General features: G+C 37.1%; 1 protein-coding gene across 5 annotated transcripts in view; it reads right to left on the bottom strand.

Moving 5' to 3' along the window:
• The window catches only part of ZZZ3 (zinc finger ZZ-type containing 3), a 112,415-nt gene that overhangs the window by 17,695 nt on the left and 75,729 nt on the right, over positions 1-18,991 (bottom strand). For all 5 annotated transcript variants that reach the window (XM_007111489.4, XM_024119617.3, XM_028489245.2 and 2 more), the window contains one exon: positions 1,901-2,039. In XM_007111489.4, the coding sequence (XP_007111551.1) occupies positions 1,901-2,039 (139 nt within the window). The remainder of the gene's footprint in view (positions 1-1,900; positions 2,040-18,991) is intronic.

Below are 18,991 nucleotides of genomic sequence, written 5' to 3'. Positions count from 1 at the left end.
GGAGGATCCCACAGGCCGCGGAGCGGCTGGGCCCGGGGGCCATGGCCGCTGAGCCTGCGCGTCCAGAGCCTGTGCTCCGCAACGGGAGAGGCCGCAGCAGAGGGAGGCCCGCATACCACAAAAAAAAATAATAATAATAATAAAAAAATAAAATAAAAATAAAAAATAAAATAATGATGGTAGTAATATCAAAGAAAGCTAACAAGCCGTAAAGGTTCCCTGCATTCTATATACCAATATATAATCCAAGTTTCCTTAATTTCAATTAGGAGTTTTTAGATGTCCACTAAAACAAAGAGATCACATGTCAACAACTTAACTACTCTGGTAAACCTAAAGAAAATAGACAATTTAAGCATACATGAGTTAACACAGAAAAACTGAAAAGTCAAACTTCTAAATTAAATCCAGCAGAAAATTTTCTTTCCGAGGAACATAAGTCTTTCATGATTACCAAAGTATCTGAGATTTAGTACATTTGTACATTTTTGAAAAAATTCTTAAGATAGTCAATATCACATCCCTGTTTCTGAGATAAAGTGAAAAGAAATTCAGTTCTAAACTAAACACAGAAATGGAAAACCAGCAAATAACCAACCACATACGTATCTAGTAAATGTGCATAATTGCAACTTTTTACCCACCCAAGAACATGAATAAAATGCGATTAAGGTTAAAACACCATCTGTTTTAGTTGAATCAATGATTAAGTAAACACTGTTAAGTACTGTATCTTTTTGCACCAGCAAATTGTTTCATGACAGCAGTGCAGAATCAATAAACACCTAAGTGGGCCCACTATAACATAGAGGGTACAATAGGGTTCTAAAAACTCTAGAAGGTTTAACAAATCAATATATAGATGCTACGTCTATTATGATATTCAGTGTTCTGAAAGCACAGAGAGAAAGGAATGCTTTCCAAGTAAATAACATAACTAGAAAAATCCAAATCCAAACAATAATCATCTAAATAAAATGAAGTCCCCAGGGCTGTTCCCTCAACACCTGGTAGACCACTTTTGTGACTCATTAAAAACTAGCAACTAATAACTAAATTTGTCATACTGAACAGGCTAAATTTTTGTGTTGTTTAAGGTGAAAAAGAGTATTCTTTTTCATAGTTTTTCAGTTTTAATCTTTTCAGACAATGCTGATTAATATTTACCTCTCAAATTTACTGAATAATTAGTGGGCCCCTAATTCAAAACACATACTATGGCATAAATGCACATCTAGATTAACTCCATGTTTACACACTAAGAAAGTTATAAAAACTTGAATCACTTTCAAATGGTTAACTGCTTAAATATGAAAGTTATGTTTTAAGGAAAAAATAAAATTATAAGGAATTTTACACTAAAATAAAAGAACATTTCAAAATTAAGTAAAATTTATATACCTCATTCTCACAGACTTGGCAACCATAACCTTAAAGACATTTAAAATATAGTTTTTGTTTGTATCAATCACCATTGTTTTCTATCTCACTATGTTCAGAGTTAGAAAAGTAACTCTAAACTAAGCAGTAAATAAGTACTAAAGTATTTTTTCTTTTAGCTTCAACAATCTTGAAGTCCTGAAAGCAAAACAGGGAAAATATTTTTAAGATGGGGAAGGAAGAAAGTAACATAAAAAGACTGTAAAAATGGCTAGGAACAGGACATCAAGTTTCTATACACACATCCAATTAAAGCTCCTAGCTATCTTCATTGGGGTATATTTTATTGTGTGTTTGGTGGGGGTGAAGGAAGGCAGTATTCTGCCTTCAGTAATATGGTTAATTACAGAAGGGGAAAAAAATTAAACATTTTAAAAAGTATATATTCATATAAAAAGAATAAACCGAGTTATTACCAAATACAGCTCAATAAATCTTAAAAATTTTGCTCAATATATACCTTCTTCTGAAGTTTTTCCACAAATCCAATGGGATTTTTTAGTGCTTCTCTCTGATGTCTGCCTAAACTTTCAAGGTCCTGGACTGCTTGAGAACGTTGAGCCTCGAGTACAGCAATCGTCTGTAACAGTCTCTGATAACTACAGAGACAAAAAAAAAAAAAAAAAAAAAAAAAAAAAAAAAAAAAAAAAAATCCCTCACTAAAATTTTCTAGTTACAACAATAAATAAAAACTGAGTTCAAGCCGTGATCTACTATTAAGTCACACAGTCTTTGTAAAGTTACCTGAAAGAGTTTTAGTAAACATATTACTGGGAATAAATGAGGTCTTCCTGAGTTATGAAGTACCTAGTCAGAAAACATCAGTTAGAGAAAGCAAAGCCTTATTCTCCCATCTAAAGTTCTTAATTCTTGAACCGGAACAAGTACAGAAAGTAAGAAAGCAAGCATCTTGACTTTCCAGCATCCAAGTCATTAAGAAACAGCTAAATTAAAAAAAAAAAAATTTTTTTTTTAAATCGTAAGATTTTTAGCACCAGGAGGGATCACCAAATTCAGTCCCTCTTTTGTACTCTGTTGGAATAAGAAATCTGAGGCAAATTTTCTTGACCAGAATTACAAGAAACTGTCACATAATTCAGACATGATCTTAGTTGTCATGGTTCTCATTTGCTCTTTCTGTTATACCTCCATTCTAGAGGAAGTTTACCTCCCTGTCAATTCTTAAGTATTAAACATTTTTACAGAAGAAAGGACTCAAAGATATTTTTTACTTCCCTGCCTATAACAATCTATTTAGCACAGCTAACATAGAATTTTACCCACACAAACCTACTATCTGTTCATATTCTCCTCCCCCCGACCCCAGTTCAAATTGTCCTGCCTCTCTAATGTCTAATTTCACATATCAATACACATAAGGAAACACGTTAGCACAAAACCCCTGAATACTCGAATACATTTTGCAAAAAGAACCAAGAACAAATCACTCCAAGTTCACTTCAAAATAAGTCACTAGGCCTTTAAAATATTAGTGAAGCACAATTTTTCTTTATGGCTTTGAATAAATTTCATTCTGTTTCCCAACAGACTATAAACTCCATAATGGCAAACACATCTGTAAAGTCCACTGTTTTGTTTATTCAGTGTGCAGCACACTTCCCCACATATAGATGCTCAGTAAATATTCTTTGAATGAACAAATGGACAGATGTTCTGTGCAATCAAAAGTATACTGAAACTTTTGGGCTTCCCTGGTGGCGCAGTGGTTGAGAGTCCGCCTGCCGATGCAGAGGACACGGGTTCGTGCCCCGGTCTGGGAAGATCCCACACGCCCGTGAGCCATGGCCGCTGAGCCTGCGCGTCCGGAGCCTGTGCTCCGCAACGGGAGAGACCACAACAGTGAGAGGCCCGCGTACCGCAAAAAAAAAAAAAAAAAAAAAAAGTATACTGAAACTTTTAAGTCCGGAAGTTAGCAAACAAGCAGAAATTTCAAGGGTAAAACAATGCAATTTTGATGTTCACAGCCATGGCGTAACTGCAACATGACATTCCCTATTACAACACCGTTTCAGCCCCCTGCCTAAAACATATTCTTATTCTCAAGTCCCTTGTTAACTAATCCCTGATGAGATGTTTAATAATCAAGGTAAAAACTCCTAACACTGAAGGGTAAGGCTTCTCTCAAGCTAGAGATACTTCATTCAAAAGTTAGAAGTGAATTGGAAAGCAAGGGCTGTACTAAGTTACTCTTGGATCAGTTACAGAGGTTAAGCCTAAACTCACTTTCACTCTGCCTGTTTGCTTTGAGGTGTATGGCGTGTACAAACCTTGACTGTGCTGGTGTTTTCTTACCAGGCAGGCTCACCCACGCTCAATCTTAGGGTGATTGTACTGAGTCAGGTAGAACCTAACCTCTCTATAATATCCTTAATTGCCATATTTCACCTTGAGAACGCCTACCCCATGTAGCTGAATAACCAAAGACTTATTATCATGGTGTCTCTGTGATATGACTGACCCCTGCTTTAAATAGGAGGACACACTTCTGTATCATCAATATGAAAATGATTATGAGTCTATTAAACTTGCAGCAAACTATTGTAAGCAAGTAACAATTAATGAGGCACAAGAACAGAGTTATAGGAAAAAACAAGCAGAGGCTTGAAAAAAGTGCTACAGTCAGTCACTGCCACTGGGAAGAAAGGCCTTTATTTGAAGTCAGTAAATTATAACAATTTTTACTGTATGTAAATTATTCCACAATGATTCTGACTTTAAAAAATAATTCCAACAGAGATTACAAAGAAAGTATAACTCTTCACTCCTTATTTTGCTTCTCTTCAATCAAGATAAAATAATTAGCAAACTGAAAGACCTAATATATACATTGGTAAAGACTTAGAAGTCCAAAGTGAAAAGACGGTAAGAAGACAGTGAATTTAAGACTTCTAGGCAAGCTAATTTGAATAATTTCCTAGAGTATTCAGAGATTTTACCAATAAGATTATCATACATATCCCTAAGCAGAAATGGATGAAATAAAAAACTGGCATGACATCTAAAGAACAGTATAATACAGACAAATCTAATTTCAATCCTACACATCCACTCACTTCACCTCTAAAAGCAAACCACTGGAATCTGACCCAGGCATCAATCGAGGCAAGATTCATCTGTTCATTAATTTAGGCACTATCCTTAAAAGCTTCAGTAATTATCAAAGTAAATCAGGAACGGAGCTTAGGTATAGAAGATCTACCACTACACCAGAGAGGGAGTAAAGGAACTGGATGGGAACGAATGGGACAGGACTGCCATGTTGTGGGGGATGGAGGATGGGCATGTGAGGGTCCATCATACCAGTCTGTCTACTTTTTTGTATGCTTGAAGTTCTCCACAATGAATTAAAAAGAAAACTCCAACTTGAGTTCAAATTAATTGGTGATGTGGCCACTGTACTCTTCCTGGGCTAATCGGATCATACTCGCTACTGTATTCAGCTCTGCTTTGAGAGACAAACAGGTTCATGACCACACAAGATGGATGGGAGACTATGTAATATGAAATAACAATAGTGTCAAACATTAACTGAATGTGTACTACATATATTATACAATGTGCAATTAGTCAATTCTCATAATCAACTTACAAGATAGGTACCATTACCCTTATTTCACAGATAAGTAAACCAAGGCACAGATCATGCCAGCCATTTGTTCCACAATGTGATGTGAGGAATAATTAGCCAAGAAATGGGAACCTCCAATAAAATATTATTTCAATCTTTATGTAACATGCAGTTATGTGGAAAAGAAAATAGACTTGTTTTATAATGTACAAAGGGGCAAACTAGAATCAAATTGTGATAAGGCACAGTATGAAGAAAAACCTTTTCTCAGTCAAAACCAATAAAAGATGGTAGGATAGCGCCCAATCGCCATAGATGTTCACAGAGATATTTAAAGGAAATTCAAGCATTAAAAAATCCTGAAGCTTTTTTACTCCAGTAAAACATGCTGCTTTCAATTCTGCTATTCACTGAACCAAGTAAGAGGATGGAAAGACTGGGGGAAAAAAAACTATACACTTTTACATGAATGCAAGTGGAGTACAGCTTCCCCACATGGACAACGTTGTATTAAATCTATCAAAATTATTTTTTATCTATTTCTAAAGCTGAATCCAATGCAAAGAACAGCAAGCTTAGCTGTGGCAGATAATTGTTAATTTTATTTCTGTTTCAGGTCTTCAACAGAAAAAGAATTTTAGCTTGTATACTGAGGAATCACATTTGACTAAAATAGAAATACTCTTCAAATCTACATCTAAGTTACTTTCACTACCTTTCACTCTCCAAGCCTTCCTGAATTCTTTACTCACTTCTGTGAATTTTAAAACATTTATATGAAAGAGTATATTTGTAAAAATACTGATGTCTGAAAGAGGAGACCAAGAATTAACAATCCAGAAGTTTAATTGTATTGTCCAATTTCTAGGCAGTGATATTACACACACTATGAGAGAGTGAGAGTGAGAGTGAGAGAGAGAGAGAGAGAGAGAGAGAGAGAGAGAGGAAAAAGATTTTATTTCCAAGCAAGCCAGAATCTTTTTCAAGGAGTCAGATTTCAATTCTATTGTGGAAGTTTACATGGTATTTGTAATTTTAAAAAACTAATGGGGAAACTATTTATTTATTTTTGGCTGCATTGGGTCTTCATTGCTGCACACGGGCTTTCTCTAGTTGCAGCAAGCAGGGGCTACTCTTCATTGTAGTGTGTGGGCTTCTCGTTGCAGTGGCTTCTCTTGTTGTGGAGCATGAGCTCTAGGCACATGGGTTTCAGTAGTTGTGGCACACAGGCTCAGTAGTTGTGGCTCACGGGCTCTAGAGCACAGGTTCAGTAGTTGTGGCGCATGGGCTTAGTTGCTCTGCGGCATGTGGGATCTTCCCAGACCAGGGCTCAAACCCGTATCCCCTGCACTGGCAGGTGGATTCTTAACCACTGTGCCACCATGGAAGTCCCTGGGGAAACATTTTAAAAAAATCTAAACTGAGGGTTATTCTGCCCCTAAAATTGGCTTGATTATTCAGTCATTAAATAGTGTCACTAAAGACCCCACCATCACCAAAAAAAAAAAGGAAAGGAAAAAAAAAAGAAAGCTATTCTAGATCAGGAGTCTACAACCTATGGTCTGCCTGGTTTTTTAAATAAAGTTTTATTGGAACATAGCTACACTCATTTGTTTACACAATGTCTATGGCTGTTTTCTAGCTACAATGACAGAGTGGAGTAGTTGTAAAGTGGAGTTGATCCCCAAAGGCTAAAATATTACTATCTGCGCCTTTAGGGAAAAGTCTGCAAGGCCCTGCTCTAGATCAAAAGATACAGAGACATGACAACCAAATGTAATGCATAATCTGAGATTAGCTCCCACAGAGGGAAAACGGACATTTGGGTGTATAGATGGAAAATTTTTAATATATTGCTGTTTGTATCAGTGCCAAACTGGTGTAATAAGGTATTTAAGGTTATGTAGGAGAATGTCCTTGTTTTTAGGAGACATATACTAACATATACGGGTGATAAGTCTACAACACACTTTAAAACAGCTTAGCAGGCATTCCCCTGGTGGTCCAGTGTCTGCACTCCCAATGCAGGGGGCCTGGGTTCGATCCCTGGTCAGGGAACTAGATCCCACATGCCACAACTAAGATTTCGCATGTCACAACTAAAAGATTCCACATGCCGCAATGAAGATCCCACGGGCCTCAACTAAGACCCGGAGCAGCCAAATTAACTAACTAACTAACTAATTAATTAATTAAAAACCAGCTTAGCAAAAAGAAAAGTTTTATAGTATATGAGGTGGGAATGAAGATGAGGGGGAAAGAGTAGCATGATTATTAGCTGAAACACTAAGCTTGATTAAACACACTGAAAGGGCTTCCTTGGTGGCACAGTGGTTGAGAATGCGCCTGCCGATGCAGGGGACACGGGTTCGTGCCCTGGTCCAGGAAGATCCCACATGCCGTGGAGCGGCTAGGCCTGTGAGCCATGGCCACTGAGCCTGTGCGTCCGGAGCCTGTGCCCCGCAACGGGAGAGGCCACAACAGTGAGAGGCCCGCGTACCACAAAACAAACAAACAAACAAAAAACACACTGAAAAAAACTAGAGGGAGTAATATGACATAATAATAAATCTATTAGTTTATACTGTAAGAAGAAAAGGAAAAGGGGTATAGGAAAAACTTACAATCAGATGACTTAACCAATGTTTTCACATGTGTGCACAAATGCACACTTGTATGCATTGTGAGTAGAAGGAAATAAGAAAAAGAAGAGCAAGATTTATTATAGATTTTATTTTCAACAGGACAAAGTTATGTAAAGCAAATTGGTTCTCAAAAATAACAATAACATTTTAACAAAATTTTAAACAATAACAAATTTCATCATAGCAATCTACCAGGGTAAAACAATTGAGGGAGGAGCCTTAATTTACTCTAACTATCCCATTATCTTAACTAAGTGTGGCATTTTCTACTGTCTGCAAAATATTGAGCTCACCATGTATATACATGATTGAACAGAAGTTACTTTTATGAAAGTAGAACACACGGTTTTTAAAATTACTGTCTTCCTTCAAGAAGGATTTGAAACACTTAAACTACAGGATTTGCAAATTCAAAAATTCACAAATGGTCTCTCTCACTTTTCATTAGAGAATGATCAAAAAGACTTTTATGAAATTCTGTGTTAAGACAGAAACTAATACCTCAGCTCCTGATAGTATGTCTTTCCAGATATAAAGATCAACCCTGTACTGAAAACAACTAAAAATGCTGAATTAAAAACAAATAAAGAGGGATTTCCCTGGTGGTACAGTGGTTAAGAATCCACCCACCAATGCAGGGGACACAGGATTCGAGCCCTGGTCCAGGAAGATCCCACATGTCACGGAGCAACTAAGCCCATGCGCCATAACTACTGAGCCTGTGCTTTAGAGCCTGGGAGCCACAACTACTGGGCCCACGCACCACAACTACTGAAGCCCGTGTGCTGAGAGCCCATGCTCCACAACAAGAGAAGCCACCATGGTGAGAAGCCAACTCACAGCAACGAAGAGTAGCCCCTGCTCACCGCAACTAGAGAAAGCCCGCGCACAGCAACAAAGACCCAACACAGCCAAAAATTTTAAAAATAAATTAAATAAATAAAGAAAAAAATGTACTTTTTAATTTTAAAAGCATAAAAGAACCAGTAAGATACTAAGACTTTTTATTAATAGGCCAAAATCTAAGTGAGGGCATAAACTGGGAGAATCAAATGCAGCACAACACGACTTTGGCCTTGAGGACAGGTACTTCACTTGGTCAGGGAACAGAAAACAAAGCCAACAAGGTAGGAAGTCCAATAAGAGACCCTCTCCCATCAAGCTGTGACTCTACCCCCTCACTTCCACCACCCCACAGGAGACTTGCTTTGGGACTCAGGAACCAAGCACATAAAAATTTCAACAATAAAAAGCTGTTACCACAGATAGTCCTTGTATACATTTGCTGCCTCAAATCATATTAACTGGGTGGCCTAAAAGAACTGAAGCCATGACTATCATTTAAAGCAGTCATTCTGGACTGGTATACACACACCCAACCCCAACAACATACCCACAGAAGTGAATGCAATTTTCTTGGGAGGAATACAACTTTATTGCAGGCCTCAAAGATAACTAATAAATAATTTTCCAAAGAAAGTGAACAGCTCACATTTTAAAATTATCAAGCATACAGGAAAACTAGACACAAAGAATAAGAATAAAACACAAGCTTGAAAATAGCTATAGGGAATAGGAAACTAAAAAAACTGAGTATATAGCTTTGAAAAGGAAGCAAATTAAAATTCTAAAAATATAATAGTTAAAACTAAAAGCTCAACAGGCACAAACTTTGGCTTCCAGAAAAATGTAGATTAGGCAAATTCAGAATAAACCATTGAAGACAAGCTGAAAAAAATATGTAAAAACTCTGAAAAGCATCAATAACCTAACAGAATCATAAGTATTATCAGGTCAAGATCCATGAGAAGACAGAAACCAGAAAGTGAAACTATGTTGTGGGGCGCTTTTGCCCAGAAACAATTTACTGATCCAGAAGAGGAGATTGAGAGGCTTCTGATAGCTTAAAATGGAAGAAGATCAAGCTGGAGTCTAGGGCCTACAAAGGGTGAGGCTCTGGGAAATCAGCTTATGCTCTGGCCTGGGATCCTGAAGGGCTACACCCTAGGAATAAGGGTGAAAAGGAAGTAAAAGGCCCTCTCAGAGAAGACCAGAATATCTTGGTTTGTAATTAACTAGTAAGGCTGAAGATGCACATACCCCAAGACCCAGATATCCCATATACAGGAATGTAACTTCAAGAAACTCTCAAATATACACAGCAGCATATATTTTGGGCAGCCTTATTCATGACAACTCCAAACCAGAAACATCCCAAAGGTTCATCTAAGCAGAATGGATAAACTGTGATATGGGTATACAATGGAATACTATACAGCAATGAAAATGGACAAACTACACCTATTTATACAACACAAATGAATATCACAAACATAATGTATCACAAAAGAATACTAAACTAAACTTCATTTTTTCTGAATACATACATAGGTGGCAAAACCTTTTAAAATAGCAAAGAATGATTTTCACAGAAGTAAGACAGTGGTTATCTCTGAGAAGAAGAAGGGAGTGTACCTGAGGAACTATTCACAGGGGACTTCTGGAGTGCTGTCAATATTGTATTTCTTAACCTAGATTGTGGTTAAACAATTATAGGCTTTTTGATTCCATAACTACTCTATATCTGTATGTAAATACTTCCTTACTGTTATATGCATGAGATATTGTACCTTTTTTTTTTTTTTTAGGGGTAGTTTTCTAGGGAGACAATGTTGCAGAGAGATCACTTCTACTCTTTTCAAACTATTCAGGATTCACATAGGAGTCCTAGTTCAAGTCCAAGATCCATCAGCAACTAACTATGGGACCTTATTCAAGTCATTAAAAGTTGGGCCTTAGCTTCCTCAGCTATAAAATGAGAAGAATGGACCTGATAAGTGATTGCAAAAACTTTTTTCAAAGTGAAACATTCTAGGATTATAAGACACTTGTTCAATTCTGGTCAATCATTATTTTATGTTCTTCCTGAGTTAAAAATGGACTCAGTTTATACTGTACACATAAATACAACATTAAGTCACTGTTGACTTCATACAGAACATATCTAAGACTTGGGTTCATCAGCTCTGCCCACAGTGAGGAGTAAGTGCTCTCAAAGGAGAAGGTATTTTAAAAGATCTAAGGAGTAAGTTTTCCCTACATCACAATGTCTACTCATGATACATTAATGGCTTTTCTCTCAAAGAAGCTACTTCCAAAAAGAAATTACCTGGAATATGATGGCTGTAGTTTATGAAGAGACTGGCTATTCCCTAAATCACTGAATAGTATACTTCCTGAAGGTGGGAATTGTTAGGTACACCTATCCCTCTAGTTTTTAAAATATATGTCTTACCTCATTTATTACATTATACAATCCTTGAGAGAAAAGCCATTTTTCTACTTCTTTAATAATGTCCCATAGGATATTAAGGTTCACAAGACATAGAAAGTGCTCATAAAGATGAAAACAAATAAACAAAAAACACAAGAGAAAATATGATCTGAATAGTTATTTGGATGGATGGCTTTTCAGCGGTTAAACAACTGTTTACAGAACACTGTTTCAATGGTGTATATATGTTCTTGTGATTTCTTTAGATATGCTAAAGGTACATATAGCCTCAATCCTTTTCAACAGTTAAGACTCAGATGAACACACAAAAGGTATACCTAAGCAAATTCACGGACGACATGAAGCTGAGAAGGACAGCAAATACTTTAGATGAAAAAAAGTCAGGATTAAAAAATAACAAGCAACCTCTAGAAAACTAGACAAGAAGAAATTTAACTACATAAACAAAAAAATCTGGAATTGAACTACAAAATAACCAGACAAGTACAGGATGGCATGAAGTTGTCTTAACAGGCATAAAAAACTGCGAGCCTCCCAGTTGATCCTAAGTACAATTATGAGGTTGAAGTGTGAAGTGGCTGCTCAAAAACATATATTAGCTTGAACTTGTATGAACCCATTCAAACACTTAACCAAGCATGCTCATTGTACAAAGAGCAATACATCAGCTGTTCCTGAAGGATACAAGTATAATCGACATGCAGCCCTACCCTTAAGACCATTACAATTTAAGTAAGAGGGTGTTCATATGTATATTGGTAGTTGCTTTTTTAAATACTGAAAAAACAAGAAAGCTTATAAAATTCGTAGTCAATTCCTAAAATTTGCAAGAATTATAGTGATTAATGTACTGTAAGAGAAAAACACATAGGTAAAAGTTGACTAACCATGATGAGCTTATAAGCATGAAATGAACAAAGTTATCATTCCGGGGAAACCAAAGCAATATTTCATACAAGAAGCAAAAATCAAGTTGAATCCTGAAAAATATGTGGCATTTTTAAAGGAAAAGGGAAAAGGAGGTTAAGATATTATAGACAGAATAAATAGCACAAGAGAAAGCACAGTGGCAGGTTAAGTGTGTGTTAAGTTGAGAGAATAGTGATAGTATGAAGGATATAAAACATAAGGACAAGTTGAAAACACAAAATAAAAAGTCTTTAAATGACTACTAGAAAGAGCTGTAGATCTGATGGGACAAAGAGATATGGTTTCTAGTCCCATTCTGACAAGCTGTGGTCAAGATCAAATCTACCAGCCTTTTATCATATCAGGCCTTCAGTTTCTTCTTGTACTGATACAGAATAAGACTTTCTAAAATCACTTTCCACTTCTGTAATTCCCAGGAAGTACCACTTGAGCACCTATATTCAAAAATGCAACAGAGAGCAACTGGAAGTTTCGAACAATGATATAAGAAAGCATTTGAGTTTGGAAGGCTAACATGGCTGCAATGTGTAAGATAAACTTGAGAGAAATGAAAATGGCAATGGAAACCACATAGAAAGCTATGTGGCTAGTGTATAACATTACATGCTAAACACCGTATTTTACACTGACGTATACCCAGAAGTTTTTAACCAGCTAGGGTTCTGCGTCGGGAGGCTGTGCTCTGCAACGGGAGAGGCCACAAGAGTGAGAGGCCCTCGTACCACAAAAAAAAAAAAAAAAAATAAAGAGAGAGCTTGTTATGTAGAAAAGGGAAGAGACATATTCTAAGTCACCCCAAAGTCACAATCACATCATTCAACAGAAGTTCTAGGGAAGAACTTCAAAACAAGGAAAGATTTCATAAAGCAGTAAGTTCCCTGTCACAAAATAAGTTTAAATAGATACTGAGTGATCACCATCAAAGGACACTCTACAGGTGTTATAAATTTGGCAGAAGTTTGGACTAGGCTTTCATCAAGGATACTCCAAAATAAGTTTCTAAAGATACTAGAAAGAGTGTTAAAAATAAATTTCTTCAGTCTCAAAAGGCTATATGTTATGATTCCAATATTATATTTTGTGAAAGATAGAACTACAGACATAGTAAAGAGATCAGTAGTTCCCAGAAACTCAGGGGAAAGGAGGAGGGTTGAGTATAGGACACAAAGGTAATTTTTTTTTTAATACCAGTGAAATTATTCTGTATGGTACTGTAATGTTGGATCCATGATATTATGCATTTGTCAAAAGCATATAAAACTTTAAAGCATAAAGAATGTACCTTAATGCATGCAAATTTTAAAAAAATCATTTAGTAGGGGACCCTAGGAAGGAATATAAACTGTGACACAAGGATCTAAGTGTACAATAAATGCATGAAACAACCTCACTAAAGCGGGTAGAAGGAAAAGGTCCTGACCTAGGTAACTAGAAATGAGCAGCATCTCAAGGATAAAAGGTAAAAGGAACTTCACATAAGCACTATATTCTACTTGACATAGTTATTTCCCATAGAAGTAAGAGTTAACAATTCTAATACTGCTATACACATATAATGGAATTAAACAAATAAATGGGTGGTAGATGGCCAGCTTTGCTAGTGCCGGAGAATTTACAGATAAATAAGGGGAGGAGCTAAAAGGATCCATATGGTAACATAATGAATTCAAGATAGAGTCAAAGTATGAACTCATGTTTAGCTTTGTATATATACAGATGATTACATATAGAAATATTTATAGATATGTGTATATACACAGGTTAGTAAACACACATATATTTTCTTGTCAGCTGAGACAGATAAATAAAAGCAACAACAACCCCCAGCAGCCAGCACACAGAACCCAAATATTGACTTCTAACACTGTTCTGCAGTGAAGGGAAATGGGGTTCCTTACAGAAAAGGCAGATTCTAGGACTGGGGCAGGAAATACACAAGTTGAATCTGGAGTATTTTAAAGTGCTAGAAAGTAAGAAAGTGCTTGAAAAACAAACAAATATATACAACAAAAATACACCACGCTAATGGGACACAGGAGCCAACAGAAAGGTTCCCAATGGCCAAAGCTGGAATAATTTGAGCAATAAAATAGAGTGGTACTAAATTATATCCAAAGTATGAAAGTAAATATTTATGCATCTATACTTTATATAAATAAATGACTGAAGGAAGAATGAGGGAGAGTGAGAAGGAGGAAGCAAGGGAAGAAGGATGGAAGAGAGGGAGGGAGGGAGGGAGGGGGAAGGGAAGGAGAGAGGGAGGGAGGGAGGGAGGAAAAAGAAGAGAAAAAAAATCTCCCATGTAGAAGATTTCCAAATAATTTATGGAGACACTCTGCCCTCAAGGAGAGAGAATATAACTCCGCACTCCTTAAGTGTAGGCTGTGCACAGTGACTTCTTTCCAAAGAATAGAGTACGGAAAGTGGAGAGTAACCTTACAGTGGAGAAACCTGACAAATACTACCAGGTGATCAAGGTCAACAACTGCAATACATCATATTAATAGTATATCCCTTGGGAAGAGCTAAAATTGCCATTATATGCAGATGACATGATACTATATATAGAAAACCCTAGACTCCACACAAAAACTACTAGAACTGATAAATGAATTCAACAAGGTAGCAGGATATAAGACTAACATACAAAAATCGGTTGTATTTCTTTACACTAACAATGAAATATCAGAAAGGGAATGTAAACAAACAATCCCTTTTAAAATAGGATCACAAGAAAAAAAAGTATTTAGGAATAAACCTGACCAAGGAGGTGAAAGACTTAAATGATGAGAATTTCTAAACATTAATAAACATTAATAAAGGAAAGTGAAGATGATTCAAAGAAATGGAAAGACCTCATGCTCTTGGATTGGAAGAATATTCTTAAAGTGGCCATACTACCCAAAGCAATCTATAGATTTAATGTGATCCCTAACAAATTACCCATGACATTTTTCACAGACCCAGGAAAAATAATCCTGAAATTTCTATGGAACCATAGAACACCCAGAATTGCCAAAGCAATCCTGAGGAAAAAGACCAAAGCAGGAGGCATAACCATCCTAGACTTCAGACAATATACAAAGCTTCAGTAATCAAAACAGTTTGGTACTGGCACAAAAACAGACACGTGGGGCACTTCCCTGGTGGTCCAGTGGTAAAGAATCCGCCTTACAATGCAGGGGACGGGGGTTCGATCCCTGGTCGGGGAACTAAGAACCTACATGCCACGGGGCAATTGAGCCCGTGCGCCACAACTACTGAGCTCACGGGCCTCAACCAGAGAGCCTACGTGCCGCAAACTGCAGAGCCCATGCACTCTGGAACCCAGATGCCACAACTACAGAGCCCAAACTCCCTGGACCCTGCGCGCCACAACTACAGAAGAGAAAACCTGTACACCACAACTAGACAGAAGTCCACACGCCACAACAAAGAGGCTGCACGCCACAACGAAAAGATCCTGCATGCGTCAACGAACATCCCACATGCTTCAACGAACATCCCGCATGCCGCAACTAAGAACCAACGCAGCCAAAAAAACAAATAAAATAAATAACAAATCTTAAAAGAAAAAAAAAAGACACATGGATCAATGGAACAGAATAGAGAGCCCAGAAATAAACCCACACACATATGGTCAATTATCTTTGACAAAGGAGGCAACAATATACAATGGAGAAAGTCTCTTCAGCAAGTGGTGTTGGGAAAGCTAGATAGCTGCATGTAAATCAATGATTAGAACACACCCTCACACCATACACAAAATAAACTCAAAATGGCTTAAAGACTTAAATATAAGACATGACACTGCAAAACTCCTAGAAGAGAACATAGGCAAAACATTCTCTGACATAAATCGTACCAATGTTTTCTTAGGTCAGTATCCCAGGGCAATAGAAATAAAAACAAAAATAAACAAATGGGACCTAATCAAACTTACAAGTTTTTGCACAGCAAAGGAAACCATAAACAAAATGAAAGGACAATCTGAGAAAATATTTGCAAATGATGCAAATGACAAGGGCTTAATTTCCAAAATATACAAACAGTTCATACAACTCAATAACAAAAAACAACCCAATTGAAAAATGAGCAGAAGACCTAAATAGAAGACATACAGATGGCCAATAGGCACATGAAAAGATGCTAAACATCACAAATTATTAGAGAAATGCAAATCAAAAATACAATGAGGTACCACCTCACACCTGTCAAAATGACCATCATTAAAAAGTGTACAAATAAATGCTGGAGAGGGTGTGGAGAAAAAGGAACCCTCTTACACTGTTGGTTGGAATGGAAATTGGTACAGCCTCTATGGAAAACAGGATGGAGAGTCCTCAAAACACTTAAAATAGAGTCGCCATATGATCCTGCAATCCCACGCCTGGGCATATATCCAGAAAAAACATGGTTCAAAAGGATACACGCACCCCAATGCTCCTTACAGTGCTGTTCACAATAGCCAAGATATGGAAACCACCTAAATGTCCATCGACAGATGAGAAAGGATACATGCACCTCAATGTCCCTTGCAGTGCTGTTCACAATAGCCAAGACATGGAAACAACCCAAATGTTCATCAACAGATGAATGGATAAAGAAGATGTGGTACATATATACAGTGGAATACTACTCAGCCATAAAAAAGAATAAAATAATACCATTTGCAGCAACATGGACAGACCTAGAGATTATCATACTAAGTGAAGTCAGAAAGAGAAAGGCAAATACCATACAATATCACTTATATGTGGAATCTAAAATATGACATAAATGAACTTATGTGTGAAACAGAAACAGACTCACAGACATAGAGAACAGACTTGTGCTTGCCAAGGGGGAATGGGGGTGGAGGAGGAATTGGGAATTTGGGAATAGCAGATGCAAACTATTATACAGAGAATAGATAAAATATTATATACAGAATAAACAACAAACTCCTACTATATAAGGAACTATATTCAATATCCTGTGATAAACCATAATGGAAAAGAATATGAACAAGAATATATATATGTATAACTGAATCGCTTTGCCATAGAGTAGAAATTAACACAACACTGTAGGGCTTCCCTGGTGGCGCAGTGGTTGAGAGTCCGCCTGCCGATGCAGGGGACACGGGTTCGTGCCCCAGTCCGGGAAGATCCCACATGCCGCAGAGCGGCTGGGCCTGTGAGCCATGGCCGCTGAGCCTGCGCGTCCGGAGCCTGTGCTCCGCAACAGGAGAAGCCACAACAGTGAGAGGCCTGCGTACCGCAAAAAAAACACAAAAAAACTAAATGTAATATGGTATCCTAAGTGGGATTCTAGAACAGAAAAAGAACATTAGTTAAAAATTAAGGAACTCTGAATAAGGTATGGACTTTGGTTAATAATAACATATTAACATTGATTCATTAATTGTAATAAATGTAACATACTAATGTAAAATATTACTAATGGGGGAAATTGGGTAGGGAGTGATGGGAACTCTCTGTAATATGCTCTTGATACTTCTATAAATCTATAAATCTTTTTAATAAAATAAATTTCTCAATCTTCCCTATAGCCATTATTCCTTTACTATCTTGGAATAGCAAAAGGGAAAGTATTTGGTTGAAGTATGTATTTAAGATTCCACCAGTTGAAATATCAGAATTTAAGACATCCCATCTAATTATTTTAAAATTAAAAATTTTATGTTAGCAAATTATCATTTATTTTGGGTGAAACTTTACCACATAGAGGAACCATTTTAATGGTTCTAGAACTTGCCAATTTATAAATAATTCTCAGCTGCTATCTCTGCTCCATATATTTGTTGAAAACACCTTTATAGTATTAATTTATTCTGCTTAAGAGTGATCACTGCTAGAGTATTTCAAATGGAAAATCTCTGTCCAATAAATCTAATCTCTAGACCTACTACAGTTATTCAACTTAGGCTACTGAGTAAGCACAACTCTAGTCTTTTAATTTTAGTGCTTCAGCATAGTAGTGACATTAAAATAAACACCATTATGCCTGACCTAGCTACTACATACTCTTAAAAAACACATTCTGGGGACTTCCCTGGTGGCACAGTGGTTAAGAATCTGTCTGCCAATGCAGGGGACACGGGTTCGAGCCTTGGTCCCGGAAGATCCCACATGCCGCAGAGCAACTAAGTCCATACACCACAACTACTGAGCCTGCATTCTGGAGCCCGCATGCCACAACTACTGAGCCCACGTGCTGCAACTACTGAAGCCCATATGCCGAGAGCCTGTGCTCCACAACAAGAGAAGCCACCGCAATGAGAATCCCGTGCACCGCAACAAAGAACAGCCCCCGCCTGCCACAACTAGAGAAAGCCCGTGCACAGCAACGAAGACCCAACACAGCCAAAAAGAAATGATTTTAAAAAATAAAAAATACATTCTGATGGGGAGGCTGCAGGGAGGAAAAGTTTAAAAATAATAGTTCTTCCAGTTTAATAATGGTAGATGTTTTATAAAACAGTATTAGGGACTTCCCTGGTGGTCCAGTGGTTACGACTCTGCACTCCCAATGCATGGGGCACAGGTTCAATCCCTGGTCAGGGAACTAGATCCCACATGCCGCAACTAAAAAAATAAGATTCCACATGCCACAACTAAAGAGTGTGCACACCACAACAAAGATCCCGCGTGCTGCAACTAAGACCCAGCGTAGCCAAATAAACAAATAAATATTTTTTAAAAAAACAGTATTAGACCAACTTTAGTATTTACAACACAGTGGTTCATAAAGTATATTTATGAGTGGTAAAAAATGTATTTAGGTGTATATGCATCTGTTAAGAACGCAATTTACATAAAATTTTAAAATCACAAGATGGAATAAAAATATTTTTACCTCTGTATTGATGTTGCTACCTTATAATCTCATTATACTACTATTAACTTTACTCTTTGCACAGCTATTGTTACCTTCTTTGTAACTCTCATTTCATGAATAATTATTGAGTATATATTAGTTATGTTAACGTATGTGATCATATTTATCCTTCATCAAAAAACTCTACTCTTGGGGCTTCCCTGGTGGCGCAGTGGTTGAGAGTCCGCCTGCCGATGCAGGGGACACGGG

This window comes from Physeter macrocephalus, chromosome 4 (genome assembly GCF_002837175.3).
Source record: "Physeter macrocephalus isolate SW-GA chromosome 4, ASM283717v5, whole genome shotgun sequence".
Taxonomy (NCBI): domain Eukaryota; kingdom Metazoa; phylum Chordata; class Mammalia; order Artiodactyla; family Physeteridae; genus Physeter; species Physeter macrocephalus.
This window is presented reverse-complemented; position numbering and strand designations above follow the sequence as displayed.